General features: G+C 45.1%; 1 protein-coding gene and 1 long non-coding RNA gene across 3 annotated transcripts in view; one reads left to right on the plus strand and one right to left on the minus strand.

Annotated features, from left to right (window-relative positions):
* Nucleotides 1-17,182, minus strand: part of ARHGAP25 (Rho GTPase activating protein 25) — an 89,423-nt gene extending 72,241 nt beyond the window's left edge. The window contains exon 1 of one of the 2 annotated variants that reach the window (XM_027620895.2): nucleotides 16,778-17,182. In XM_027620895.2, coding sequence (XP_027476696.1) covers nucleotides 16,778-16,838 — 61 coding nt within the window. In that variant the 5' untranslated portion in view covers nucleotides 16,839-17,182. The remainder of the gene's footprint in view (nucleotides 1-16,777) is intronic. The other variant, XM_027620890.2, reaches the window with a different exon arrangement.
* LOC113937145 lies at nucleotides 16,727-25,223 on the plus strand. Its single transcript, XR_003524515.2, has 3 exons — nucleotides 16,727-16,854; nucleotides 21,581-21,683; nucleotides 23,898-25,223. It is a non-coding gene; the product is annotated as an uncharacterized LOC113937145 (long non-coding RNA).
* The last annotated feature ends 2,699 nt before the right edge of the window (nucleotides 25,224-27,922 follow it).

Here is a 27,922-nt window from a genome sequence, read left to right on the forward strand (position 1 = left end):
GACTGATGATTCTGCTCCTTGGAAGGAGGCACGAAGTGCTAGCTGGGGGTATTACAGGAGACTAGGACCTCTCTCTCTTACTCTCTGGCTTCCGATCTTTCCTCCTCTCCCTTGCTCGTCCTTGCTCCCTAGCTCAGCCATCCACTGTACTATCTGACTGTATGCAACACAGATGTATTACTTTAATATTCACATTTCCTGAGTAAAGCTGCCTTGCGCCTGAGTTAGGAGCTCCCTGGAGGCTAAAGAGGAGAACCAGTGTCCAGTTAAAGAGAAGAGGGAAGGAAGCAGGCTGGTGAACATGGCTCCCAGCCCCCTGAGTCTGAGGTGAAGGAATTCGTTGGCCACACTTTAGTCTCAGTCATCAAGAAGATTGATTATAGGGGCAAGAAGTATTCCTTGTGACCCTACTCGGCAATGTGAGCCCTGTGATCTCTCTCGGGAATAGGCAAATGCTCTGTCATCCACATGCTGTCCTAATTAGCTTCAGAAACCAAAAATTCTACCTCTTTCTCCACAAGAAAGTCACAACTGCCTCTCTGACTTTTTTCATTTCACTGGGATGGAAGAAACCAGCGGGCCACAGGCCAGTCCCCAGCTAGTCCACAAAAATCCCTTGATCAGCAGCTGTATGTCAGGCACTGTTGTTGGCAGTGGTAATGTCAAAGGGAACAAAACAGATGAAGCTCTGCCTTTGGGAAGCTTACAGTCTAGTGGCGGTTGGAAGCCACGGACACACACACAAGTAAATATCATTTCAGGTATAAAAGTGTTATGTAGAAAATAAAATCAGATATTGGGATAAAGGCAGACTGGAGCAGGAAGACCATATTAGATCCTGTGGTCAGGAAAGAGCTCTTCAGAGAGCTGGTATTTGAAGTGAAACAGAAGGGGGTGGAAGAAAGACAACGGGGAGACCCAGGGAAGCGTGTTTCAGAGAGAGCAGCAAGTAGGCCATGCAGTAGCCTTGAGCACCTGTGTTGAAGGAACTAGAAGGTGGGCTTGGCTGAAGGGCCGTGTGAGAAGAGCCAAGGAGTGGCAGATGGGCGGGGAGAAAGGGGCGGGGTTCAGATCCCACAGGCAGGGGTCCTCAGACTGAAGTTCATTCTACGTATACAGAAGGTTTCCAAAAGGACACGACATAACCTGATTTCTCTGTTGAAGATATGGAGTCTGGCCGCAGTGCAGAGAATAGAAGATACGGGACAAGAGTGGAGGCAGGAAGGCTAGTTAGCAAATGATCGCAGTAGACTCAGCAAGACATGATGTGTTTCCAGTACCCGAGGGATGGGAGTAATCAGATTGGGGGCCTTACTTGGTAATGAATCCAAAAGTTTTTCCTAGTGGATTAGATGCAAGGTAAGAGAGAGGAAGATGGACAGAAGAGAACTATGGGTGTTGAGTCTCTGTAATGTAGTGAATGGTGGAGCCTTTACTGAGGCAGGTGCACTGCGTGGGGAGGGGCAGGGCCAGAGAGGCTTGTTGGGAGAGAGAAGCCCATGAGACCTCCAGGGGAAGGTAGTGGGCAGTCTAGAACCCCCCAGAGAGGTGGGGCTAGCATGAAACAGGGCAGAAGGAATGTAAAGCCACAGAAAGGATAAGGTCACCCAGCTAGTGAGGAGAGAGCCAAGACAAGGGAACTGAGCCTGGGACCAGGGCTGGCTTCTTCGTCATACAGACTGTGCAGTTCTCCTGGGTCCCACGTTCATGCCGTCCCTGCACTTGGTTTAATGCTCTGCTGTCGCCCTCTTGAAAGTCTTAATATTTGGCACAAGAGGTTCCACGTTTTCATTTTGCACTGGGAACCTCAAATGATGTGGCTGGTTCTGCCTGGGACACTTCAGAGTTAAGAGTTCCGGGGGAGTAGGAGATTCCGTCACGAAGACCCAGAAAAATGGCTAATGAGGCAAAGGGAAGCCACGGAGTGTGCTGTCAAGGAAGCCTTGACATTATCGCCAGGAGAAAATGGCTGACCAGTTCAAAGCTTTCAGAGCAGCCAAGCGAGAAGAGAACAGAGTCCACCCTTGGCTCGCCAAGGTACAAATGTTAGCGATTTTGATGACGACTTTCTTGGTGGAGTGGTGTGCGCGCTGATGTTTAATTAGGTTACTGCAGAACAAGACGTGACCGGGTCCACCACCAAGAACACAAATGGAGGCCCTATCTTGCAGTCCACGCCCCTTCTCTCTGCACCCAGCCGTTTCTCACAGTGAGGGGCCTCACACACGTGCCTGGGGACACGTCAGCCCGGACACGCTAGCTGGGCTCTGGACTTCCTGCAATCAACCACCCGGGGGGGGGGTGGTCCCAGGAAAACATTCGTGTGAGTCTGGAAACAGCTCTGGCCAATTGTGTAGGGAATTTTATGGTCCCACATGGTGTCGAAGCAAGCAGGGCATGTCCCCTTGGCCAGGCGCCTCACGCCAGGAAGGAGAACACAGCTGCAGCGGGACCAGAGCAGGGCCAGACCTCCAGATGGGGGCCCCGTGGCCCAGGTCTAAGGGTTGAAAGCACTGGGTGATGGGAAAAGGAGGGGGTTTTCACACAGCCGCCCGTGTTTTTCCTCTATGAAATATAAAAGTGAGGGTGAAGGCAGGAGGAGGTGGTAAAGACTTGAAGAGAGAAAAAAAGGCTTTTGGGGAAAGGAAAGTAAATTTACTAGGTAGGCATGGTAGGCTTGTCTGGCTCTGTTGACTGTCCAGCCGATATGATTGGTCACAAACTGAAGTAAATCCAGGCGGCTCAGTGGTCTGATTCTCCTCAGCCACATTCAGCTGCCTAGGTACAGGCACCCAGAAGGAGGGGGGGGGGGGGTCACTGGGTTTAAACAGGGTTAGGGGATATTCCCCGTGGTGATGACTGTGGGAGAGAAGCAGGTGATCAAAGGGCGTTTGTTCAGCAGTGAAAAAGTGGTAGAGCCAACGGAATGGTAGCTCACTGAGGCCAGAGAATGACTGACTGAAGTGGGTGAACTGGGCACCACAGCACGGGAAGCCTAAAAGTGGGCTTTCGGGGATGGTACAGTTGTAGGGGATGACACAGTTTAATTATGACTAGGAGCAGCTGAGCTGGGTGGAGAAAGTATTAGTGGGGATGTGGCCGTCAAAGGAGAGATACTACCAATAATAAAGACACCAGTTCATTGCCAAGTGAGGTGTACACACATTATTCGATTCTTATAACAGGTCTATAAAGTGGGCAGGACTACTGCCCCCATTTTTCAGATGAAAAACCTGAGGCACAGGGAGATTAAAGCTACTTGCCCAAAGTCAAACAGGTGACCAAGGACTGAGCTGGACATCAAATCCAGCTTATTTGACTTCAAGGAGTGTGTTTTTAAAAACTTCCCCCCCCCCAAACCCCCAACTACACTCAGGTCTGGCTTCTTAGTTAACTGGAATTTGTGGGGGGTTTTTTCTCTTTCAAGAAACATGTTTTTCTGGAACTTCACTTTTTATCTGTAAAGACACAAAAGGGACTAAATTATCATTTGCTTTCATTATAATGCTGGGCATTTCAAGCCACCGAAGGATAAGATATAAAGACAACACTGTGCTGCCCAGAGACTGGTTAAACCCTGGGCTTTCTGGAGAGTAACAATAGAAACAACCATGTTAGGGGTAGAAATGCAACTACGCTGTCTGCGGGCGTCCTCTATGGGCGGTCAATCAGAATAGCAGCCTGGGATCAGAAATTTGATTTGTCTCTTCTTAGAAGAGAATAGACGAATTACCAAGTGAAAACTTGCCCCTTGTAGATATTTAGGGGCTGTGGTTCAAGTGGGGCAAGGAAGCTTTAGTTACAGAAACGTTTTAAATTTCACAATCGCGGGCGCCTGGGTGGCTCAGTCGGTTAAGCATCTGCCTTTGGCCCAGGGCATAATCCCAGGGTCCTGGGATGGAGTTCCGCATCAGGCTCCCTGCTCAGCGGGGAGTTTGCTTCTCCCTCTGCCTGCCGCTCCCCCTCCCCCTGCTCATGCTCCCTCTCTCTCTCTAGCTCTCAAATAAATAAATAAAATCTTTGAAAAAAATAAATTTCACAATCGCAGTTACTTCACTTAGGAACTTCTGATTCTCTTTAGTGGGAGAACTTTGCTTCCCTCTGAGTGTCTCCCCCTTGAGACTGTGAGCTATTTGAGGTCAAGACCTTAGTCTTTTTCATCTTCTTATATCCTGAGCCTAGTAAAGTGCCCAGCACATAGCAGTCGTCCAATAAATATGTCAACCAGAATAGAAGGAAAATGAGCAAAGTGGTGCAATTTCATAGAACAGGAGGGACTAATCCACTTGGGCAATTCAGGAAGGCTTCCAGGAGGAGATGGGTGGTGGCCATGGTGTTGGGGGTGAGGGAAGTAGAGTCAAAAAGAAAATCCAGAAAGTAGAATGGCAAACTTAGGGGGCAGATATAGAGATCCCACAGGACAGCAATTGTTTTTGTGTGTGATTCTGGAAGGAAGTACCCTACCGTATGGCTGACAGGTGAGGCTCCCAATCCTTCCAGAGAAAGTATGAGCAAGAATAAAAAAAATTTCATAAAAGCGGGTAGAGGAAGCTAGCATAGCAGATGCAGGTAGGCTGAAGAAAGAATTTGTAAGGACTTCTTCCAACCATGGGCACTGAAAAAAAAGGACAATTCAAGGTTTAAAGAAATGTTCCTATTATTTCATTTTTACCCTAAACTGTGTGACCTCACCGAAATTCAGTTCTATAGATACACAGAGCGCCTCTCACAATGTTCTCAAAATACCTTATTTTCTCAGACTGAGCACTAGGAGCAGGGTGACTTTCCTGGTTTTTCATAATGAGAGTCTCAGAGCTCACAAACCCCCGAGTTCCAGGCAAATCAGGACAGCTGGTCACCCTCACTGAGTGGGAGAATTCAGAACGGCGCACAAGGAGGTCAGTGCCGAATGAAGAGAGGGCAGGTCGGTGGCAGGACACAGCACAATGGGCCTTCGCCGAGAAGGTGACAACTATACTCTGTCCCTTTTATCATCACAACTCTGGGTGGTGGGCATGGTGAGATTTTTTTCACCCACCAGCAAAATGGGTTTCTGGGTTCTAACTAACCGAGCACATAGAATACAATGCAGAAGGATATCAGAGGGGAAGGAATACACTCACAACAGCAGAATTGAGGCCAAGGGAAAATGGGAGCCTCACTTTGAGGGGCCTGCTGTTCCCTCATAATTACATCTAAAAATAATGATCTAAAAATGAATGGTAGGCACAAGAGTAAAATTCTTACAGTAAACCGGAAAAACCAGCCTGCTATGGCTGTGAGCCCCATGTAAGTGATCACCATTGAACGTCGACTCCAGTGAGGCCCAAACAAACAACTTACAACCTCACTTCAGTGGCCAGAAGTACATGTGACAGAGGGAGAGGTTAGCACCTCGGGAGGAAGTGGTTCCTCAATAATGGGGGAGGGTCTTCCAGGCCGTACACAGCCCAGAGTCACTCTTTTCCTCCCCAAAGTAAGGGAAGTTTGAGGAACTTCTCCTCTCACAACAACACGGAGACGGCGACGTTTCTCCCACAGGCATTCTGCAGGGAACTTAGCACAAGCTCCCCATTAGGCTTTCTGGAAGGTTATAACTCAGGTACTTTACTGATTTAGGAAAGAAATGGCAAAAGAAAGAAAGAAAGAATGAAAGAAAGAAAGAAGGAAGGAAGGAAGGAAGGAAAGAAAGAAAGACGGAGAGAAAAAGAAAGGAAGAAAGGCAAAAAGAGAGGCACCTGGGTGGCTCAGTCAGTTAAGCAGCCGGCTCTTGATTTCAGCTCAGGTCGTGATCCCGGAGGTCTTGGGATCGAGTCCCGTGTCAGCCTCCATGCTCGGCTTGGAGTCTGCTTGACCTTCTCTCTCTCCCTCTGCCCCTCCCCCCACTCACACACTCTCTCTCTCTCTCTAAAATAAATAAATAAAATCTTAAAAAAAAACAACAAAAAAGAAAAGCAAGAAGAAAGAAAACGGAAAAAAGAAGCCGTATAAACATAAGGAAGGACTGCACATTCAAAGACTGGAGCTAAAAGGAGTAAGAAACAAGAGATGGCCAGTCAGCAACAGCCCAGCTCCATTGCTGTGGGACAGGGACAGACACTGGGCAGGAAAGTGGATCAGCAGATGTTACAAAGACCATTTGTCTAAAGAAAAGACAGAAGAACTTAACTGGACCAAGACAAACAAAACGCTAGCACCACTGGCCGGGACTTTCAGCTCTGACTTGTTAGAAGGAGTTGATATCATGGGGTGCCTGAGTGGCTCAGTTGGTTAAGCGACTGCCTTCGGCTCAGGTCATGATCCTGGAGTCCCGGGATCGAGCCCCACATCGGGCTCCCTGCTCATCAGGGAGTCTGCTTCTCCCTCTGACCCTCCCCCCTCTCATGCTTTCTCTATCTCATCTCTCTCTCAAATAAATAAAACAGAATAAAATCTTTTAAAAAAAGAAGGAGTTGATATCGTATCTACAGTGTCGTCATGCCCATGCAGTGATGATGACAAGTGATATTTATGCAGCACACACCAATGCTTGCTATTACGCTAAGGGTTTTACAAAGATCATGTCCTTTAATCCTCACAATAACCGTATTGGTTAGCCCTGTGATTGTGCCCATTTTACAGATGAAGAAACTGAGGATCAAAGTCCCATAGCAAGCGATTAGTGATGGTGGGATCAAACTTAGGCAGTCTGACTCCAAAGCTAGCTTTCAAACTACTGTACCACATCTACAGCTGGCTTCTCTTAAAATATTAAAAGAATTCTACTTAGCCTTAAAATCTTTATACCGTAGCACTTCCTCTTTCACTTTGAAATTCCCAAACCAACAAGGAAGCACACGAATGGTTCAGAAGCCACAGGCCAGGGTCGAGCAGTAGAGAAGCATCAGCCCCATCTGGAACTAACTAAGGTCTGTGTGCTCACATTTGGGGGGTGGGCAGGTAGCATCAGGAGGAAGCAAGGAAGTGAAGCAGCTGTGACCTGAGTCAGTCACAGTCCTGGTGACTGACACCTCACAGCTTATGGAGAAAATGCGGTGGCACCAACGTTTGAAAACACTTTTTTTCAGAAAGATGGAGGTGTGGGGGAGCGTGTGCTATCAGCGTGAGGAGCACAACATTGAGAAGGCTCCCTGAAAAGGACCTATCCTATCAAAGTCAGCAAATAAACGTTTTATGAATGAATGACAGACGTGACTGGCCCCAATGTACTGAGGATACCATCACTTCCTACAACTCCAGGGAAAGAATATAAGTGGTTGTAGAATTGCATTTGCATTTATAAACTAAAAAAAAAACCTCATCCTCAGCTTTGGCATTCTTTGGACACCATTGTTTAAAAAATTGTCATGCCCAGTTGCTACTAATAAGTAGGAAACCTAGCCACAGCATATCTGAGGAATTGTGTGCTAATATATTGCCTATAATTACCCCCCCTTCCTCAAAGGCTTAATTGGCTTTTCATAGTCAAAGAGAAAACTCATTTGCAATGATCACATAAATTTATATCAAAGACAAAGGAAATATACGTGTGTGAAGTGAATAGGCAAAAGCTGTGATCGAGCTTCAACTTAGGTCTGAGCTTCCTGGCAGCCAAGACAAAAAGAGAAACACAATAACTTGCACAACTGTGCAGAAAGGAGAAAGCGCACCAGTCCCTCCAAGGAGGCAAAGTATTTCCGGGTGCTGAATTCCCAGTGAGTTTTCTCACACAGAGTTTCACGTAGGTGGCAATGGCATTGTCCAGTCCTTGTTCTCATTTTACGACACAAATCAGGGGCAAATTTCATGAAGTCATTACTTGCAGTAAAGATAAAAACCGAGCGTACAATATGGAAGCATAACTCAGTGAGCCCGTTCTGTGAGGATGCAAAGGTCATGTCGTCCAAGTACAGTGTCCAGTTTGATCTGAGTTGGAAATGAGATTATCTATAGAGAAAGGAAACAGGTGTTTGCTGATCACCTAAACATGGGCTATGTGTGCGAAATATTTTTTTCCTCTCAACATATGTATTATTATCCTATTTGAAAACTAAGCAATTTGTCCTGGGATTCACTAAGAATTAGCAGAAGGGTCTTACACATGAATTCTTTTCTCTACCACACACCCGCCTACACTCCTATCGAGAAAAGCCAATGAGCAATTCGTCCCTTAGACAATTTTTACAAGCGATTCAAGTTTGTTCTCTCCAGGGAGGGCCTAGAGCACTGGTTTTGCATATTTCAGAGTAGGACAAATTTCTATGGTTCAAAAACCATAAGTTGGTGGAGTTGACGCATATAGGCAAGTTCAGGAACGTTCATGGAGCTCACCTCAGAGGAAGTCCACAGTCTCTAATCTATAAGCCTCTCTGTTTAAGCAGCTTGAGAAAGGATTCTTTTACTCTCCTTCCAGTGACTGAAAGACTTAGAGTCTCCGAGAGGGCAAAATGTCAACGCTGTAACCAAAGCATGGGTAGGAATTGGGAGAAAGGGAGCCCTGAGTAGGGAGGGCTCCAGGCAGATGAGAAAGAGCAGGGAGCTGAGAAAGGTCAGATATGACTGAGGTCTGGAGTATGACTGTGTGTTTGCCTCGGGAAGCAGAGATGGCAGGGTCAAGTGGGCAGGTGAGCAGGGCCAGATCCTAAGGACTTTGCGTTTAATCCCTTCACCGAGAGGAGCTATACAAAATTTCAAAGCTTTTTTCTTCTCCAAAGAAACAGAAACTAAGTACAGGAAAGCCAGCCTGAGAAAGATGCCAAGGCTGGGACTCACTAAAGAAAGCACATGTCTATATCTTAAAGAAGAGAACGGCAGAGATGGGGGAGGTGGCTGGACCAGAATTCCTCTTCATCGGCACCCTCCCCTGGCTATTCTCAACACAGTCTATAAGACTTGTCTTATAATTGTCTCTTTGTCTGTGCCCCACTAGCCTGTAAGCCCTGCAGAAGTAGAGAGCAAGACTGTCTTTATATTTGGCTACCAGACCTATGGGTGTAATTTTTTTTTTTGTAAAGTGATATTTGGTTTTTTAGAAAACGATCAAAGGAAAAAAGTTTCAAGGAGAAACATGGTGACAAGTAAAGCATAAAACAAGAAATGTAAATGATTTTCTCTTTTTGTAACTTCCATATCTCAGTTCCTGTCTGGGAACTCCACAAAACTTACATACCATCCCCTGGAAGGAATCCCTCGATTGGCCTGTGCTTCCCCATGGATGCCCCTGGTGTTGCCCCCGGTTCATCAGCCTTGCCAGTGGGCCTTAATCGCTGTGGCCACAGCCGGGGCTGCACGTCAGCTCTTCACACACTCCCTTCTCTTGCATCCAGTTAGCCAACCACGGGACTGCTTCACGAGAGGTTATACTTTTTTCCCTTCAAGCATCTTGTGTGTGAAGGGTCATCATCACCAGCTTATTCTTCTCAATCATTCCCAGGATCTTTCCAAAACCCCATAACGCACATTCCTTACCCAAAGGACCACACTCCAGCATCTGCTGGAGTTATAAAGCATCTGCTTTATAAATGGTGAGCCAGAGACAGCAGTAGTACCGTGACTAGAAGACACATGGCTGTGTATACCATGCGAGGACCTTGGGGTATCTCACTCGAGACCCGTTTTCCGAGATACATGCACCAAGCCACTGAGCTCACCTCTGCCCATCCAAGTATACCTTGGTTCCCAGTCTAACACAAAGTCCAGAATCTAAATCGACCTTGCCTGTCCTCTGCAGGGAGGACTTTGTCAATGAGTGAGCAGAAAACAAGATTTTGACTCCCCGTCACCACTCGAGTTGCCCCTCACTCCGCTGCTGTTTAGAACAGCCTCAGTCTCTCTTCCCCAAATGGCCAGGAGGCTCTCGGCCTGGGCAGCAAGAGATATGCACCCTGTGGAAAGAATTTAATTGATGCCTAAAGGTAAGTCGATGACAACACAGGGTAGGCATTTTTACTCAAACAAGGAATAAACCAGGGCGCCTGGGTGGCTCAGTCAGTTAAGCGTCTGCCTTCAGCTCAGGTCATGATCCCAGGGTCCTGGGATCAAGCCCCGTGTCAAGCTCCATGCTCAGCGGGGAGCCTGCTTCTTGCTCTCCCTCTGCCTCTCTCCCTGCTTGAGCTCTCTCTGTCTTTCTCTCAAATAAATAATAATATCATTTAATGATATTAACAAATAAATAAATAGAATCATTTAAAAATAAAAGAAAGAAAGCAAAGTTGAATGCCAAACAAACCAGCTCACCGCGGGCTTCATGGTCTTGGGATTCCCAATCTAGGGAACCAGCATTTCTGTGTTCATATAAAATGAGAAATATGCTCAAATGGGGAGGCCTGGTGACTTTGGGGCCAGGTAGCTCTTCCAAGAAAACCCTCCATCCTGGGTCTAGAGGGGCAGAAATTCTACAGATAATCAGCTGTGGGTCCTGGCTTGCTCCAACCTCTGCAGTCAGATGAAGGTTTTGCAGCTGGCTGCAGATCACCAAAGGGCATGTGTTCCCTGTAATATCTTATGCCAACATGCTTGACCAAGCACTTTGGAATTGTTTTAGCTTTAAGTATTTTTTTTTTAAGATTTTACTTATTTATTTGACAGGGACAGTAAGTGAGCAAGAGAGCACAAGTAGGGGCAGAAGGAGAGGGAGAAGCAGACTCCCCTGCTGAGCAGGGAGCCCAACTCAGGGCCCAATTCCAGGACCCTGGGATCATGACCTGAGCCTAAGGCAGACATTGAATTGACTGACCTACCCTGGTGCCCTTAGTTTTAAGTATTTTTAATAACATAATACTTGTTCATCATAAGAAGCCTGGAAAATATTCATAAAATAATAATACAATCCCTATCAAAATACCAACAGCATTTTTCACAGAACAAGAACAAAGAATCCTAAAATTTGTTTGGAACCACAAAAGTCCCTGTATAGCCAAAGCAGTCTTGAAAAAGAAAAAAAGCCAGAGGCATCATAATTCCAGACTTCAAGTTATATTACAAAGCTGTAATAATCAAAACAGTATGGTACTGGCACAAAAACAGACACACAGATCAGTGGAACAGAACAGAAATTCCAGAAATAAACCCACCATTATATGGCCAATTAATCTTTGACAAAGTAGGAAAGAATATCCAATGAGAAATAGTCTCTTCAACAGATGGTTTTAGAAAACAGGACAGCCATATGCAAAAGAATAAAACTGGACCACCTTCTTACACCATACACAAAAATAAATTTAAAATGGATTAAAGACCTAAATGTGAGCCCTGAAACCATAAAAATCCTGGAAGAGAACACAGGCAGTAACCTATTTGACATAGGTTCAAATATGACATTGCCATGACAACTTCTTTCTAGATAGGTCTCCTGAGGCAAGGGAAACAAAAGCAAAAATAAACTATTGGAACTTCATCAAAATAAAAATCTGCACAGTGAAGGAAACAATCAGCAAAACTAAAAGGCAACCTACAGAATGGGAGAAGACATTTACAAATGACATATCTAAAACAGGGTTAGGATCCAAAATATATAAAGAACTTATAAAACTCAACACCCAAAAAACAAATAATCCAATTTAAAAATGGGCAAAAGACATGAACAGACAATTTTCTGAAACAGACATACAGAGGCCAACAGACCCATAAAAAGATGCTCAACATCCCTCCAGCATCAGGAAAATGCAAATCAAAACTACAATGAGATATCACCTCACACCTGTCAGAATGGCTAAAATAAAAAACACAAACAAGTGGGGGCAAGGATGTGGAGAAAAAGGAGCACTCTTACACTGTTGGTGGGAATACAAACTGTTGTAGCCACTGTGGAAAACAGTATGGAGGTTCCTCAAAAAGTTAAAAATAGAACTACCCTATGATCCAGTAATCACACTTCTGGATATATATATATATATATATCCCATACATACAATGGAATATTATTCAGCCATAAAACAGAACGAAACCTCAGTATTTGCAACAACTTGGATGGAGGTAAAATGTCTAACACTAAGTGAAATAAGTCAGTCAGAGAAGACAAGTATATGATGTCACTCATACATGGAAGTTAAGAAAAAACAAACAAGCAAAGGGAAAAAATAAGAGAGAAATAGATACAAATCAAGAAACAGACTTAACGATAGAGAACTAACTGATGGTTACCAGAGGGGAGGAGGGTTGGGGGAACGGGTGAAATAGGTGGTGGGGATTGAGGAGTACACTACTGCTAATAATAATAATTAATAATAATAATAATGCATATGTGTGTGGGTATAACTCACCCATAAATCCTTCACCCATAGTTAACTACTGCTAACAAATCGTGTCCTTCCTTCCAGATTTTTGAGGGTTTATGCACATGTTCATTTCTTTGTTCATTTTACTTAAATAATAAACTCTCATGTACCTACCACTGTACTTAGGCACCTTTGAAGCTTCCCAAATGCATTTCCCTTGTTTTCCCTCTGGAAGTAACCATCACCCTGAGTTTTATATTAGTCAGCTCCTCGCTGTTCCTTACAGTAGTGGCCGTGAACAGATAGAGTTTTTAACCTTAATATAATGACACCCATTCTGCTCTTCTGTGCCTTTCCCTTTCCGCCGAAGTTTAAGTGTTTGCTATTCAATCTCATTTTACTATGTAACTACAATTTCTTTTTGGTCTTATGCAGCATTCCATTTAATGAAAATACTACAGTTTCTTTCTCCACCTATTGCTGATGGGCATTTGGCTTGCTTCCTGTCCCCTGTTGTTATGAGCAATGCTACTCTGGAACCTCCGTGTCTCTTCTGATTCCCATGCACAGGAGCTTCTCCAGAGGGACCAGCTCCGCAGTGAAATGGCTGCTTGGGAGGGTTGGTGCATCATCAATTTCACTAAGTTGTTTTTCAAAAATGGTTGTGTCTTCAGTGTACGAGACAGTTGCTTTTGGTTCATGTCCTCAAGAACACATGGTATTGTCAAACTTTCATTTTAGCCAGTTTGGTGGGTGACAAGTTTGTCATGCTTTTAACTTACATTTCCTGATTATTGCAATTAAGCATATTTCCATATGTTTACTGGTGGTATCATTCCTCTTCTGTAAAATTCCTATTCATGTTGTTTATTTCCTTTTATCATTTTTATTGACTCATAGGACTGCTTTATATATGAATTCTATCTCTGTGTATCTCTGCATCTATTGATGCATCTATTTATCTAAAACTATATTTTCAAATCTGACTTCTTTTAACAAGAATAATAACCTTCGTTGCATAAAACCTTAGGTTTTATGAATTGGGTCTAGTTAACTACAGTCTTAAGGAACAAACGTTTTCATTCCCTCTACTGTGATTTTCTAAAGAGCCAAACTAGACAAAGTGTATCAGACAAATAACGATTTATCAAACAGAAAACAAAAATCAAGTAGGCAAAAGAAGCCCCACCATTGTCATTATACCCTTTACTCCTTGGGACACTAGAATAATGAAATTTTCTTTCTCAATTGTTTCTGATTTCAACATTAAATTTCAGAGGGGAAAAGAAACGTTAAAACACCATGTCCACAGTTCCTCTCATTATGAGTCTCAGAGTCCATATGCTCTCTAGGGTCTGCTTCCCATTTGGACTTGGGGGAACTGAGAACAAAATCAGATGGACCCGAGACTGAAGGCAATACAGGTGGTCCAGAAATTCACAGGTAATCTTCCCACTAAATGCTCCCAACCCACGGGTCAGAAGGAGGCTTTCTCTGGACGGTCAATGCCCTCTGCACGCTGGGTGCTGGATGTGCCAGACTCCCCCGGAACTGTGTGCAAGAGAAGATGCTGTGTCCTGGAACCTGCCCTCTGAAGCTTACGATTCAGTGAGAAGGACAAATATGTGGAAAAGGAGATTTGACTGACAGCATGAAAGCAGTGGAAGGCTGTCGTGGTTTTCATTGTTGGACGAAATGGAAGATGATAAAGGATCAAAGAAATGCATGCTCTGGGCTCCACCTGAAGTCAAATCTGTTTGCTCTCCATTCCCCTTTGCTCTAGGGTGGTCCACTAGGATCACCAGGCAGATGCAGGCTGGCCTGGTTGCATTCCCCTAGCACTGGTGCGCCCATGCTGGTGGTCTTCGGGTCAGCCTTGCCAGCCAGTTGCCATGCTCCCACCCCCCCCACCCTCAGCTCTCTGAGATGGAAGTGCAGTGGGGATCCCCTCCCCCACTCTCACAGACTTTCACTTTCACTCCAGCCCAGGCTCCTCACTCACAAGATTTACGGGAAACTGGGAACACAGCTGGCAAAAAGAAATAGCTGGGATCCGCTCCTGTGTCAGAGCCTTGCTAGTTCCCTACGCAAGTGCTGGTTCTGGTATCCATCCTAGGCTACTGCTCATCCCCCTGAAGTTATAGCTTACCAAGAGTCTCTTGAAAATTGACCCAAGCAGTGAATCGTGAGGTAATACTTGGGTTCCACTATTTGGGATGATCATCTACTCCAGTGGTTCTCAGTTAGGGCAGATGTCTCTCCCCAGACATCTGACAATGTCTGGAGACATTTTTGGCTGTCATAACTGGTGGTAGTAGGAGAGTGCTACCGTTGTCTAATGGGTAGAGGCCAAGGATGCTGCTAACATCCTCTAATGCACAGGAGAGTCCCCATCACTAAGAATTATCCAGCCCCAAATATCAATAGTGTCCAGGTTGAGAAACCCTGATCTACTCCTCACTACGCAGGCTGGTCCTCGACTTCCCTGACATGACTCCCAGTTCCACGCGTCTTCTTAATAGCTGTGGGATTCTTTGCTATACCGTTAAGCCAGTTCTTACAGTCGCACCTAGACAAAGGATGCTGGAGAGGGGACCAGTGGTCCTGTGGCTGAGTCAGTGACTCTTTCTCCTAGGAGAACTCAGCTTGTGATCTGAATTCTCATCAGTGTGACACTCATGAAAGATAGTCTGGCGGCATCCAATCTCTTGGGGTGACAAACTTGTAAATGACAATGGATAGTGAGAAGGGCTTCTTTATATTTCATGATGTAATTATTATTTTTTCTTTAAATAATACTAAACTATATCATCCACTTATAGTCAATCATTCATTTAGTCAACAAACGTTTATTGTGTGTCCACTAGGACCAGACACTGTGCTCTATGCTAGATGCATAGTAGCTCTTCGAGTCCACTAACAGACTATAGCCCCTACAGCAGGACTTCTTCATCAGATGGGATGGAGGGAGGGGTGCTTGTTAAATTGCAGGCACATGAGCCCCCATCCAGATATTCTAATTTCACAATTCAGCAAAATGCCCAGGAACCTGCATTTTTAGCAAGTACTTGAGGTGACTCTCATATAGGCTATCCACGGGACCATGATTTAATAAACATTGATAAAATCATGAAATTTACCCAACCTAACCCCAGGTGTGAGCACATGCAGACCTGAGCTCTAATGTGGTCATTTCCTATATCCCTGGGGGGAAAAAATCATTTAACCATTTAATCAATTAATCATTTAATCATTAATCTCATGTTTCCTATTTTTAAAGAGGAGAGTAAGACCTGTTCAAACACAGATGGTGAGAGGTTAGAATGACCCCATGCAGATAGAAGCAGGACACTTAAAAAGGAACAAAACCATAGAAGTTTTACTTCTAAAAACTAATTTTTATGACATATAATAAAATGAGCATTTGCCAAGTACACTGGTATCAATAGTAATTGGGAGAAAAAACTCTTGCTTATGTAAGAGGTATGCACACTACCTATTCTTGGAACCGACCTCAGCATGCAGTGATTCCTAGCTTGATTAGGGACCACAAATCCTCCCTGGACACCAAGATTAATGGCTTCTCTGATTACTCTCGATTTTTTTTTTCCAAATCTCTTCTCAGACCTACATCATTAACTCTTCATTGTGTGGCTTTGCAGTGGACCACTTATTTTAGGAACACATTAACCCCCAGTAGAAGACCACGTCTAAACCTTGTTCCAAGCAAAACTTTTCCAAGCCATGAGAAACACCCCCCCCACTTATCTAATGTCAAGGAAGTTAGCTCACTGTGCAGGTGTGAGTGTAAAGCACAGGGAAATCACTTTCAGCCCAACTGCTCTCCCCCAAATTACTGTGATCGATTAATAACAGAAGAACCCCATATAATGAAACTTATGATGACAGTTATATAGCAGATTAAAATCAATATGTCACTATTAACATTAATAAGAAGAGCTTTGGATTAAAGGCCAGAATATCTCAGAAAACATTCCATCATCCCTTAATTAACTTATAATGCATTTCTCTTTAACAACTTCACTAAGAATTCTTTCCCATTCTGTCCATTTAACTAAAAGTGTCTCTATTATACTTTCAACTGTCTCTATGTTCCTGCCTGGTCCTCACTGTTTACTTTTTGCTCCTTCTGCCTCACCAGCAGGACCCCTTGAGTTTCTTCACAGATCAAGCACTTCAAAAAGACTCTACTCTCTGTGCTCCTATGAAAAACCTCTCAAATTATGGACAAGTGTCCAAACAGGAGGGAAATTATCCTTTCATGAAAAAGAGAGAAAAACTCTGTTTCGTGTGTGATCTGTAGCTTTAGCCCATCTGAAGTACACCATCGTGGCCTCACACTAGAGAGCTCCATTCCAACGCTACCTCCAAACAGAAAAGAATCCCCTCCCAGGGTCTGGGAACTTTGATCCAACATATCAACCTGAATGCAAATTTTCCCCAAACTCACATTTGCTGAGAGATCCATTTTTAAGTAGACAAAGCTCCCTGCAGACCAACATGCAAATGGTGGGTGCTCAAGTATAAGAAGCTCAAGGGAAACAAAAAGACATTGACCATACCTATTTTCCCAGGCTCCACTTTCAGGTTGAAATCCCAGTTCCTCGGCAACTTCAGGGACATTTTGCTCCCGCTTCAGGTGAGTAGCTGCTGAAGCGACAGGTCTGCCTCGATTCCTGCCCTTCTCGCTTTTTCGCTCTTTCCCTCTAGGTTTTGTGTGTATGTTCCCCTTTATGATTTCTTCACAAGTGATCTTGGGTTTGAGGTTGATTTGCCAGCATGTGTCCTCCTTTCTTTCAGAAGGAAGGTCCATCCATCTGTCTGTCACTGGGGAATGGCACCCAAGTCCCCCCAAGGCCTCCAACAGTCCCACGGGGGCTGGTACTTCCTGAAGTGTGCACCTTGCTTTTTCTTGCTTTCAGTTTTACCAGAAATATCCCAGTTGATAACTTCACTCTGCGTCATGAGAAGCAGAGCTCCTGTTCGAAAGAATCTCAGGCCTCACTGAGGCGAGGTCGTGATAAACAACTGCGCCTCGGCTTTTTTTTTTTTTTAACTGTCTGCTTCCTTGCATTTGAGGAAGTGGGTGGCTGTTTGGTATAGATGATGCATTATGAGCACTCTTTCTTGAGAAAACCATTTCTGGAAATGCTCATATAAGTAGAATAAGTGCTCTCCTGATATAAGGCTATAGCTTTGATGGAAAGAAAAAGAAATACAAAATGCCAAGAGTCCCACCATATACCTCCAAGCCTTCCTCCCAACTGAATGGATCAAGCATCCAAAAATGGTCAATAAGACAAACCTGCATTCCACCCCCCCTCCAAAGTTTCCTTCTTTTAAATTCTCCCTGCTATTAGGACCAAATAGTAAATTCTCCACCAGCTCGGGCTAAAGCCTCGTGTGGGGAGGGCTCTGATGCTCTTAGCTACTAAGTTAGCTTTAGCTGGGTAGACCCACTCACATGATATAATGGTTCTTTGGCATTGTGTACAGGGTATGGGATTAGGAATCAGACTGACATCGGTTCAAAACGCAGATCTTCCTCTTCCTTAGCTCTGCAGCTTTTCACAAACAACTGAATTTCTCTGGGCCTTGATGTCCTCAAGCAGTAAAATGAGGTCGATAATAACCATGACTGCAGAGACTTATGAAGGCATCTAGTACAGAGCTTGGCACATGGTGGCTGTACCACAAATGTTAATTCAAACTTTATTTCATTTAGTTCAGCTCTGTGACAGGTTTTCATATGTTTAACTGGGTCAGCCTAATCTAATGATTAAGTATTTGAGTCCAGAGCCAGATGTCCCCTGTTCAAATCCTGGTTCCATCACTTTCTTGCTGTGTGACTTTGGACAAGTTTCTTGACCACTCTGTGTTTCCATTTCCTCATCTGTAAATGAGGCAAATAATAGGCCCTACTTCATGTGTCTGTTGTGAGGCTTTATTAGATAGTAAGTAAAAGTGCTCACAAGAGTCACTGCTAACCAGCATGCAAGCTACACATCCTTGGTCCATTCATTCTTCAACCCTCCTGGATGACTCTGTCATACTTTCTTCTTCGCCTCACATATACTCATTCTCTGTTGATGACCTGACTTCCTGTTTTATCGAAAAAAGTTGGTACAACTGGAAGAGAATGTCTGCAAGCTCCCACTACTGTATCTGACTAAGTCCTACATGTAAGCCCACACACTCAAACTTCTCCTAGTTACAGTGGATGAACCACATCACTCCTTCATCTTTTTTTCAATTACTTTTTAAAGATTTTATTTATTTATTTATTTATTTATTTAGAGCATGAGCAGGGAGAGAGGCAGGGGGAGTGAGAGAGAATCCCAAGCAGACTCCACGCTGAGTGCAGAGCCTGTCATAGGGCTCGATCTCATGACCCTGGGATCGTGACCTCAGCCAAAACCAAGAGTCAGACAAACTGAGCCACCCAAGCGCCCCTATCACTCCTCCATCTGAATCAATTCCTTCTCTCTCTTAGATCGTTCCCATTAGCATTCAAACTTGTTTAAAAAATATATCTCTAAATTCCACTTCCTCCTCCTGCTATAGCCCCATTTCTTTTCTTCATTTTGGAGCAGCACTTTGTTAAGAATTGTCTACACTTGCAAATGCCTGTGCTATTATTCTCTCCTGAAACTGTTCTGTTGATGTTTCTGCCCTCAGGATTTTATGGAATATATTCTTCTCAAGGACATCGACAGCAACCCTGTCACTAAATCACTTTGAATTCTGCATGTCAACTCAGTGCCCTACCAGCAGCTTTGGACACACCGATCACTCTGTCCAACTCTGAGCTCTCTCTCCGCTTGGCTCCCAGGATCCCTCACTGTCCTGGTTGGTTGTCTGCCTGCCTTTTCCAGCCACTCCATCTCAGTTTCCTTGCTGGTTCCTTCTCATCTCTCTGACTGCTACATATTGGAGGACTTCTTTTCCATCCATATCCACACTTTGGTGAACTCATCTACCTCAAGGCTTTAAATGCCATGCATCTGCTGATCGTGCCAGTGGAGACCTTTAGCCCAGACCACCCCCAAGCCCCCAATCATACACATCTCTGCTTAGATATCTCACAACCGTCTGAAAGTAATCATGTCCAAAACTTCTATTCCGGGGACCAAGCTGAAGGAGCAATGGTGACCTAAGGCATATTCTCACTGCGAATGAAGGGAGCGTAAGAGGGAAGAACCACAGATGCATACTTCATGCCTCTGCTTGCATCATGTCTGCTCACACTGCAGTGGCCAACACACATCATGTGGCCAAGTCCAAAGGCAGGGAGGCAAGAAGTACACACAGCCCTGAGGTGGTGGGGGAGGGGAGAAGGGAGTGATTATTTGATCAAGACTCCAATCCATCACATGAACCCAGTTCACTTAGCTACCTTCCAACTTCACCAGGGTGCTGGGTTCCTTTGAAGCTGACTCAGCCTACCAGAGACTTTGGAGCCCCAACTCTGCATTACTACCAAACACCACCGCTCTTTTTTCGATCTTGGCTTGGAGGGGAGGGGTGGTGGATAACCATCCTGAGCCCCAGCCCAGCAGCATCTCCACAGGGAATTGACACAATCCAGAGTTCCAGTTCTGGGACCTTTAACTCTGGAACTCTGAAAATATTTTGAAGGTAGCACTTAGAAACAGAGAACTTCCTTTGCTCTTTAGGGTAGGTTCCTGTAAGTCTTGGAAAAACTCATGACTGATGGGGAAGTTGGGTGTGACTTGGAAAGACAATCAGATGAAAAGCACCCCTGGAAAGGCCCAACCCAGCAGGCTTCCCTCTGAGGAGCCCACTCTGGGTCAGCCAGCTGCTGGGCAGGGTTAGAGAGCAGCTGTCTGTGGTGGGGCTTCTCCCCTTCTTCCTGACTTTCAGGGAACGAAGAACTGGATGTCCTGTCTGGCCCCAAAGTTTAAATCAGCATCTGCAGTAACAAAAACAAAAGCAAAAATCCGTTCATCTATTTGCTTACCGAATATTAACCATTTCTTGAGTAAGGACTTCATTTTTGCTAGACTTTGGAGGAATGTCCATGAACAAGCAGACTTTGTTTCTGCTTTCACGTTGCTGCTCTCAACCGTTCATTGAGAGGAAGAGTTAAATACAGCACGAGAAAGGTTATGTTGGGCAAAGTGTAGGAAGCTTTGGGAGTTTATGTCTGAGGTGCCTAATAGGGACTTGGGGAGTGAAGGAAGTCTTCCTGGGGAAAATGTTGTTTACATTAAGGCTTGATGAATGACTTAGGGAGGCGAGGGGGTTGGGAAAGCTTCCAGACAAAACAAAGGGCATGCAAGAGGCACAGAGGTAGGAAAGAACTCATCAGGTTGCTCCGGGAAAGGATGAAAGTGGTAGGAGGGAAGAGAGATGGAGAGATGGCTGGATTGGGGATGGACCCCTGGTAAGCCTCCGTAAAGAGTTTTGACTTTACCCTGGAGGAAAGAGAAGCCATGTAGACATGATTACTGGGGTCGGGATGAGGGGCTGTGGCAGATGGCCAGGTGAGAGCCAGAGAGAGATAGAGAGGTCAGCAGCAGTGTGCAGGCAAAGAAGGGAGAACAAGGCAAGAACCATTCTGGTGGTGGGATTGACTGCCCAGGAGAATTTCTGTGGGAAGAAAACAGATGTGCATGGTCCTGGCTCCAGTCCCTGGAGGTGGATGGAGCTCCCACCACAAAGTCAGAGAAGGGTCGTTGACGAGGTTGCTAAGGACTAGCGACTAGCGGGGAGTCAGTTGCCAGAGGGAGAAGTCGATGGGCTCAGTTTGGGGCATGTTGCATTCAGAGACCTGTAGGACCCTGGAGCACAGCTGCCCTGAGCCTAGAGCTCAGCAGACACATTCATTCATTCGTTCACTCCTCCACTCCATAAACATTTATCCAGGACTGGGCTGGATTCTGAGTAAACAAGGATGATTAAGATCCTGGCCTAATCCCCAAATGACTCAATGAAAGAGAGAAGTATAAATATAATGGCAGTGCTGTTTGAGGTATAAAAAGAGTGCACGCACAGGGTAGGGTGACAGCAGGAAACGGTGGGCTTGGCTTGGGTGGCCAGGGACGGCTTCCCAGGAGAGGGGACTCAAGGGAGAGCAGCCAGGCGCGAAGCAAGGCAGGCGAGCAGGCGGAGGACCCCCAGGCAGATGAACGGCAGATGGGTGCTAAAACACAGACCCATTCTCAGAGAAGTCCTGGGAATGGTGCACCAGGGTAAGGCCGGAGGGGGAGCCGGGCGGAGGGGGCCGGGCCTGCTGGACCCACCCCTGATGCGTGGGCTGAGGGATTGGACTCCATTCTGAGGTGATGATCTTTGGAGAGCTTTTTAAAACATCCCTTTTATTGTTATTTTTATCATTACAGTAGTCCCTGCATGATCTTCAGAGAAGATTTCAATAAGCATAAAGAACACAAAAATCGGGACGCCTGGGTGGCTCAGTCGGTTAAGCATCTGCCTTCAGCTCAGGTCATGATCCTAGGGTCTTGGGATCGAGTCCCATATTGGGCTCCCTGCTCAGTGGGGAGTCTGCTTCTCCCTCTGCCTGCCGCTCCCCCTGCTTGTGCTCACTCTCTCTCTCTGACAAGTAAATAAATAAAATATTTTTTAAAAAAGAACTCAAAAATCACTGTTAACCATTTAATGTGTCAGGAGAATTTTCGCATTTCGATCTCCATCACTCTTTTTCTATTTATGTGTATATATAATGTGTGTATATGTATTTTAAAATGAAAAATTAGTGTGTATGCTGTTTTATAAGCTGTTATCTTCCCTTGACAAAAATGAAACAAAGCAAAACGCATAAATAGTTACCTTATTAAGCATTTTCCCAAAACATCATTCATGGCCTCTTAGTCTGTAATGACATAGTGAGAGCAAAATTTATTCAACAAATCTCGGTATCACTAAGCGTGTGAGATGTATACAAGTTTTCTTAATATTCTTGTAGCTAAATGTCTGGGGAAATCCATTCCATCCCCAAGGCCCCTCCACCCCCTAGGTGGGTTCTCGGAGGTGGAAATGCTGGGAAAGCAGATGAGAAAACATTAAGACTTGATATGTATGTCTAAACTGTCCTCCAGAAGGTTCTACTTGAATCCCTCGGGGGCGAGTTCCCTCCTGACCTTACTAAGTGCTCCATTTTTATTTCAAAAGCTATAACCAAACCAAACCACTGCCAACTATTGAAGCAAAAAATTCTTCACTAAATAGTGCAATGCAAGTTATTGTTGGATGTGCTTATGGGCCATTTGTAGGGGTCAGATACATCTAGGTGTCTGTGTGTCTGAATGATTTTGCAAGGAACCAGCAGATGGGGGGCAGGGGAATCTTCAATCTTGATTTGTGACTTTCAGGCTCCTGGCTCCAGCATCTCCTTCGGAACTTCTGGTTATCTGCATGCTAGCCCTCCACTTTGTTGCCTCCTTGTCTTTCATTTTGTCACCTGGATTACTAATCCTCTGCATTTTGAGACAATTTGTACTTCATCTCACTGGTTTTGTTATTTTAATAACTTTATTGAAATATGATTTACATAACATACAGTTCACACATCTGCAGTGTACAATTCAGTGATTTTTAGTATATTCACAGGGTTGTGCAACCATGACCACAATCCGTTTTAGAACATTTTTTTCGCTCTCCCCCCGCCAAGAAACCCCATACCCATGAACAGCCCCTTCCCATTCGCCACAACTCAACCCCTGGGCAAACACTGGTCTATTTTCTATCTCTATATATTTGCCTATTCTAGACATTTCATATAAATAGAATCCTATAATATGTGACACAGAGTCTTCTTTCACTTAGCATAATGTTTTCAAGTTTCATCCATGTTGTAGCAGGTGTCAGAACTTTATTTCTTTTGATGGCCAAATAATATTCCATTGTATAGATGTAGCAAACTATGTCTATTCACTAGTTGATGGAAACTTGGACTGTTTCCACTTTTTGGCTATTATGAATAATGCTGTTATATACATTCATGTACAAGTTTTTATGTGAACATATGCTTTTATTTCTCTTGGATATGTACCTAGAAGTGGAATTGCCGGGTCATCGGGCGACTCACTTTCAAACTTTTTGAGAAACTGCCAGAACATTTTCCAAAGTGGTTGCACCATTTTACATTCCCATGAGCAATGTAGGAGGGTTCCATTTCTTCCACAACCTCCCCAACTCTTGTTATCATCTGTCCTTCTGATTTTAGCCATTCTAGTGGGTATTAATAATCTAGTGGGTATTAAGGGGCATCTCATTGTGGGTTGCCTTTCTCTGATGGCTAATGATGTCGGGCATCTTTCTGTGTGATTATTGGCTGGTTTGGTTTTCCAAAACCTAAATTCTGCTTCTTGAAATATCCAAAGATGTAGCCACGGGGTATCTGCATTTCTGTAAGACTGCGTTCAGCTAAAACTTAAGTCCTTCCTTAGGGAAAGCTGATACACACTGGGCTAAATATCATCCCAAATCTCCAGCTGTCCTTTTCCTATGTGCTTCCGCTCCCGCTGAAGAGCCATGTTCCCCTACCCCGTGCCTGGCTCTAAGGAATTTTTAAGCGATGCTCTGAAAAAAAAAAAAAAAAAAAAAAGGCAGCCACACCTTCCCAGCAGCGATTAGATTTGCTGGAGAGACGCCCTTGCCATCAAATCCCTCCCTCTCTTTCCCCGTTGCCTGTTTCAGGTGGTGGTTGGTACTGTCATCCTCATCATCATTACCACCGTGGCTGTTGTTTTCTGCAAGGATTCGTAACAATGCCTGGAGAGGACAGAAGAACAATACACTAGCTGCCTCACGGATCAGCATCAGAGAAACGGATGGCAGGGAAAGGGAGTTCAGTTTTCTGGATTCTCCACAGCTGGAGCGTCTGAGTAGACTCCAGGAGAGTCACAACGCGAGTGCCCACTTTCGTCAGGAGGTCTCTGTTCATGAGACAAAGCCAGGGGGGTTTCTCTGGGCTGGGCTCCTTGTGCGCCCTGACGATCCCCTGTGATCCATAAGTTTCTCCTTACCAAGAGCAAAGAGGAACTTTGTTGCTAGTGCCACCTACACATGTTGCTGATGCTGTTTTTAACAGAACTAATTGTATATTGGGGGAGGGACATGAGCGAAGATGAATCTTGAGCCTCTTGGAGCTTGAATCTTGAGCCTCTTGGAGCTTAAGCAGAAGGGACTTTCCATTTTACTATTTAACCAAAAAAACTCTTGGCGTATAAAGAGGTGGCTGAGGATTGGGCTCCATCACACCTGTCTCCCACTGTCCTTGAAGAGTTGCTTGGTGCAATTTTAAGACCTTGACCATGGTGGCGGTTCCGTGAATCGAATGTCTTTGTTTTTCAGTGCTGAGTGTGCCGTGGGGGAAGAGGTTGAAAGCAATGGGAAAGGCCTGCTCTGATCAGGCAGCTGAGTGCATGGTCCGTAGAGAATTTTAAAAGTATAACAAAACTAAAAGCCACCTACTTAAAAATTCGTCACCATGCGTAGTAATTCTAAATAACGTCTGTGCTAAATACTCCTTCCCTCAGTTGGACCATTTCCAACCCCTACCCCCGTGGTAGGTCCCCACAGCCCCTGCTGATGATAATCCCACCTCCTCCCCAGGGGATTCTCTCCTTGCCGTGGAACCTGCCAGTGTGGTGTATTTTGATTGATTACACCACCCACCTGCAAAATCCACACCATCCCACTCCTTCCTACCCCAGCTTCTCAAGGATTTGAACTCCTATCCAAGCCCCTACCCCACTTTCCCCACTGGTAGTCTAAGAAACCCCCTCTTCCTTCCACGAGCCTTGAATCTGAATTAGATGGCTCGGTCAGAAAGCCTGCGGGACACTGTGCTAAAAAGAAATGCACTTGTGATGAGCACTGGGTATTGTATAGAAGTGTTGAATCACTAAATTGTACATCTGAAACTAACATGACACCGTATGGTAACTAACTGGAATGTAAATAAAAACTTGAAAAAATAAATCAAAATAAAAATAAATGCCTTAAAAAACTGCATCTTAAGGAGCTAATCCTGACAATCTGAGTAGAGCACCCATTTTTTAAAATTAATAGACACCTTTTAGGTCTACAGAAAAATTGAATGGAAAGCAGAGTCCCCATATGCCACCTCCCCCCTCAACCCACCACACACTCTGCATTCCCACTCTTACCAACATCTTACATTAGTGTGGTACATTTGTTATAATGATGAGCCAATGTGAGTACATTATTCTTAACTAAAGTTCAGAGTTTACATTAGGACTCGCTCGTGGTGTTGCACATTCTATGGGTTTGACAAATCTGTAATGACACGTGTCCATCATCATGGTATTGTACAGAGGAGTTGTACTGCTCTAAAAGTCCCCTGCGTAGAGCACCCACTTTTTTGACACCCCTCCCCCTGTCTGTTCATACAGGGTTTTTTTTTCTTTATTAGAATTAATTGCATGATTTTAAATAGGAGATTCACATGGGAATGCAGGTTTCTGGCTTCCTGAAACACTCAGCGATGCAGTACCTGCATGCCCACGAGACCACGGTCAGCAGGAGCTCAGCTGAGGCTGACCCTCCTCACACAGGTCCGGCTGGCCAAAACCCTTCCATTCTCTAGAGGCAGGGACGGGTGTCATTGGTAGGCACACGTGCACTGTTGTTTTCCTTGGAACAGACTGAAGAAGAAAAAATGTAATCCGTGGTACCCACCCGTGTCTCATTCAAAAGCAGGGAGGAAAAAAAGCAGTCTGAGGTCATAAAAGTTGGGAGACAACATGTTTCTTTGCGGATGTGGGCCAGCCAGTTTCGCTTGCCTCTGCCCCGCACTTGGCTCCTGCGCTGGAGTGGGTCCCCACACAGAGGGCGCGCTCGCCTAGTAACTCACTTCTAGCAGCTACTCCCGTGTGCAGGGCTCATGGCTGCAAGTTGGGCTCATGGCTGATTCCCCAGCATGTGTGTCCTGGAGCGTGGCATTTGCCAACACCAAAAAGAAAGATGTTTTTCATATGGATTGGATAGTCTATATCTTTAAGAAAGCTGAATTTAGAAGGCACAAGTTCAAGATTTGATTCCCTTTCCCTTGGCTGTGTGCGGGAAATCCAAACAAAGACAAAAACAAAAAAACTCTGGCAGAGGAAGAGACTTCTGTGCTCTGAACATTCTGTTGGAGTTCAGGGGACCAGTTAGAGGTGTCTTGGCTCCGAGCCTTGTTCCTCTGGGGCCTGAGCGATGGGGTGGACAGGTCTTGTTACTGATCTGATCTCCGCCAAGGTCCCTGGTGTTGGTTCTGATGCCTGGTCACAGTTTGATAGTCTATTAACCTTTACTTTTTTCCCATCGTAGCCAAAGAAAGAAAGAAAAAAAAGAAATCTTTCTGGTTCTGAAGGCCAAGACTGCCACTGTCACTGTCAACGCTCTAACTAGAGGAACACTGTTCCCTGGGTCATGGCGTAAGAGAGAGGAATGTCTATCTAAACGGGACATTTATAACCACGGGATTATAAACAGAACCTGAGTTTTTTGAACCAGAGCACACAAAGCAAATCGGGGGGAAATGGCCCCCCCTACATAACACCTCCTTTGGGCCAGTTACGGGTTGCATATTTGGTTGAACCACATGAAGTTGCTGATATTTGACCACTTTTGAACAGCAAACACAACAGTTTCATAGGCTTCATTGTAAGAGGCCCACTCTGTTCCCTGCCACGTATTCACTCAACAAATAGCAAATGAACTGTTCTCCTATTATGTATCAGACACTGTCCTAGGTGCAGAGAATGTGGCCAAAAGCAAGAGAGACAAAAATGTCTAGTTTGGTGAAGCCTATGTGAGAAGAGGCAGACATGCACACATGCACACAATAACTAAATAAATGAAATACGTACAACAAGATAGTTGGTGGTGAGTGCTGTGGAGAAAAGTAAATATGTCATGGGAAGTGAGAGAAGAAGTAGGTTTCAGGAGGGGTGCTTGCAGTTTGAAATAGCCGGCGAGGAAAGCCTTCATTAGGTAGGCGACATTTGAGGAAAAATCTAAGGAGAGTGAGGATTGAGCCAGGTAAATATCTGTGGAAGAACCTTCCAGCACAAGGAAGAGTGAGTGCAAAAGCCTCGTCACCAGAGGTGGAAGCAAGCCTAATACGACCAAGAGACAGCTTGGTGGCTGCCCAGTGTCATTCTCCTTTTTCATGGGGCTAATATGAGAGAAGTTTTACCCAGGAGAAACCAACATGATAGGCTCAGATGTCAAGCAGTCTAAATTACAGGCCAGAGGTTTAGGGAACTTGGAAGGAATGTCAGCAACCTAACACCTGGCAAATTGGAGGCCCCAATATAGTGGGAAGTTGAGGCCAGGAGGGTTTCAACCTTCCCCACTGGAAGAAGGAAGCCATCCCCCGCCTCCCCGAGCTGTGCAGGGAGCTCCTCAGGTCACTCATCGGACAGTCCTGCCCAGCTCACCGTCCTGCTCTTTGACCCCAGCAGCTCTTCTAACAGGGGCAGAGCTCTGTTGTATCTGGATTAGGAAGAGGGAGATTATTGACCCCACCCCACCCTCCTGCCAGTGTTGGAAGTATCCCTGTCCAACCACCTGGGGTCTTTCACTTCTGCCAGAGCCAGATTATTCATCTCTTTGGAGCAATAAGCCCTGTGGGGATCGGGAGTCTCCATCCTGCCACCGCAGACGACTCCAGGGACCAGAGAGTGTGTTAGTGACATCACCCAAAGCAT

The sequence above is a fragment of the Zalophus californianus genome, chromosome 8 (assembly GCF_009762305.2).
Source record: "Zalophus californianus isolate mZalCal1 chromosome 8, mZalCal1.pri.v2, whole genome shotgun sequence".
Classification (NCBI taxonomy): domain Eukaryota; kingdom Metazoa; phylum Chordata; class Mammalia; order Carnivora; family Otariidae; genus Zalophus; species Zalophus californianus.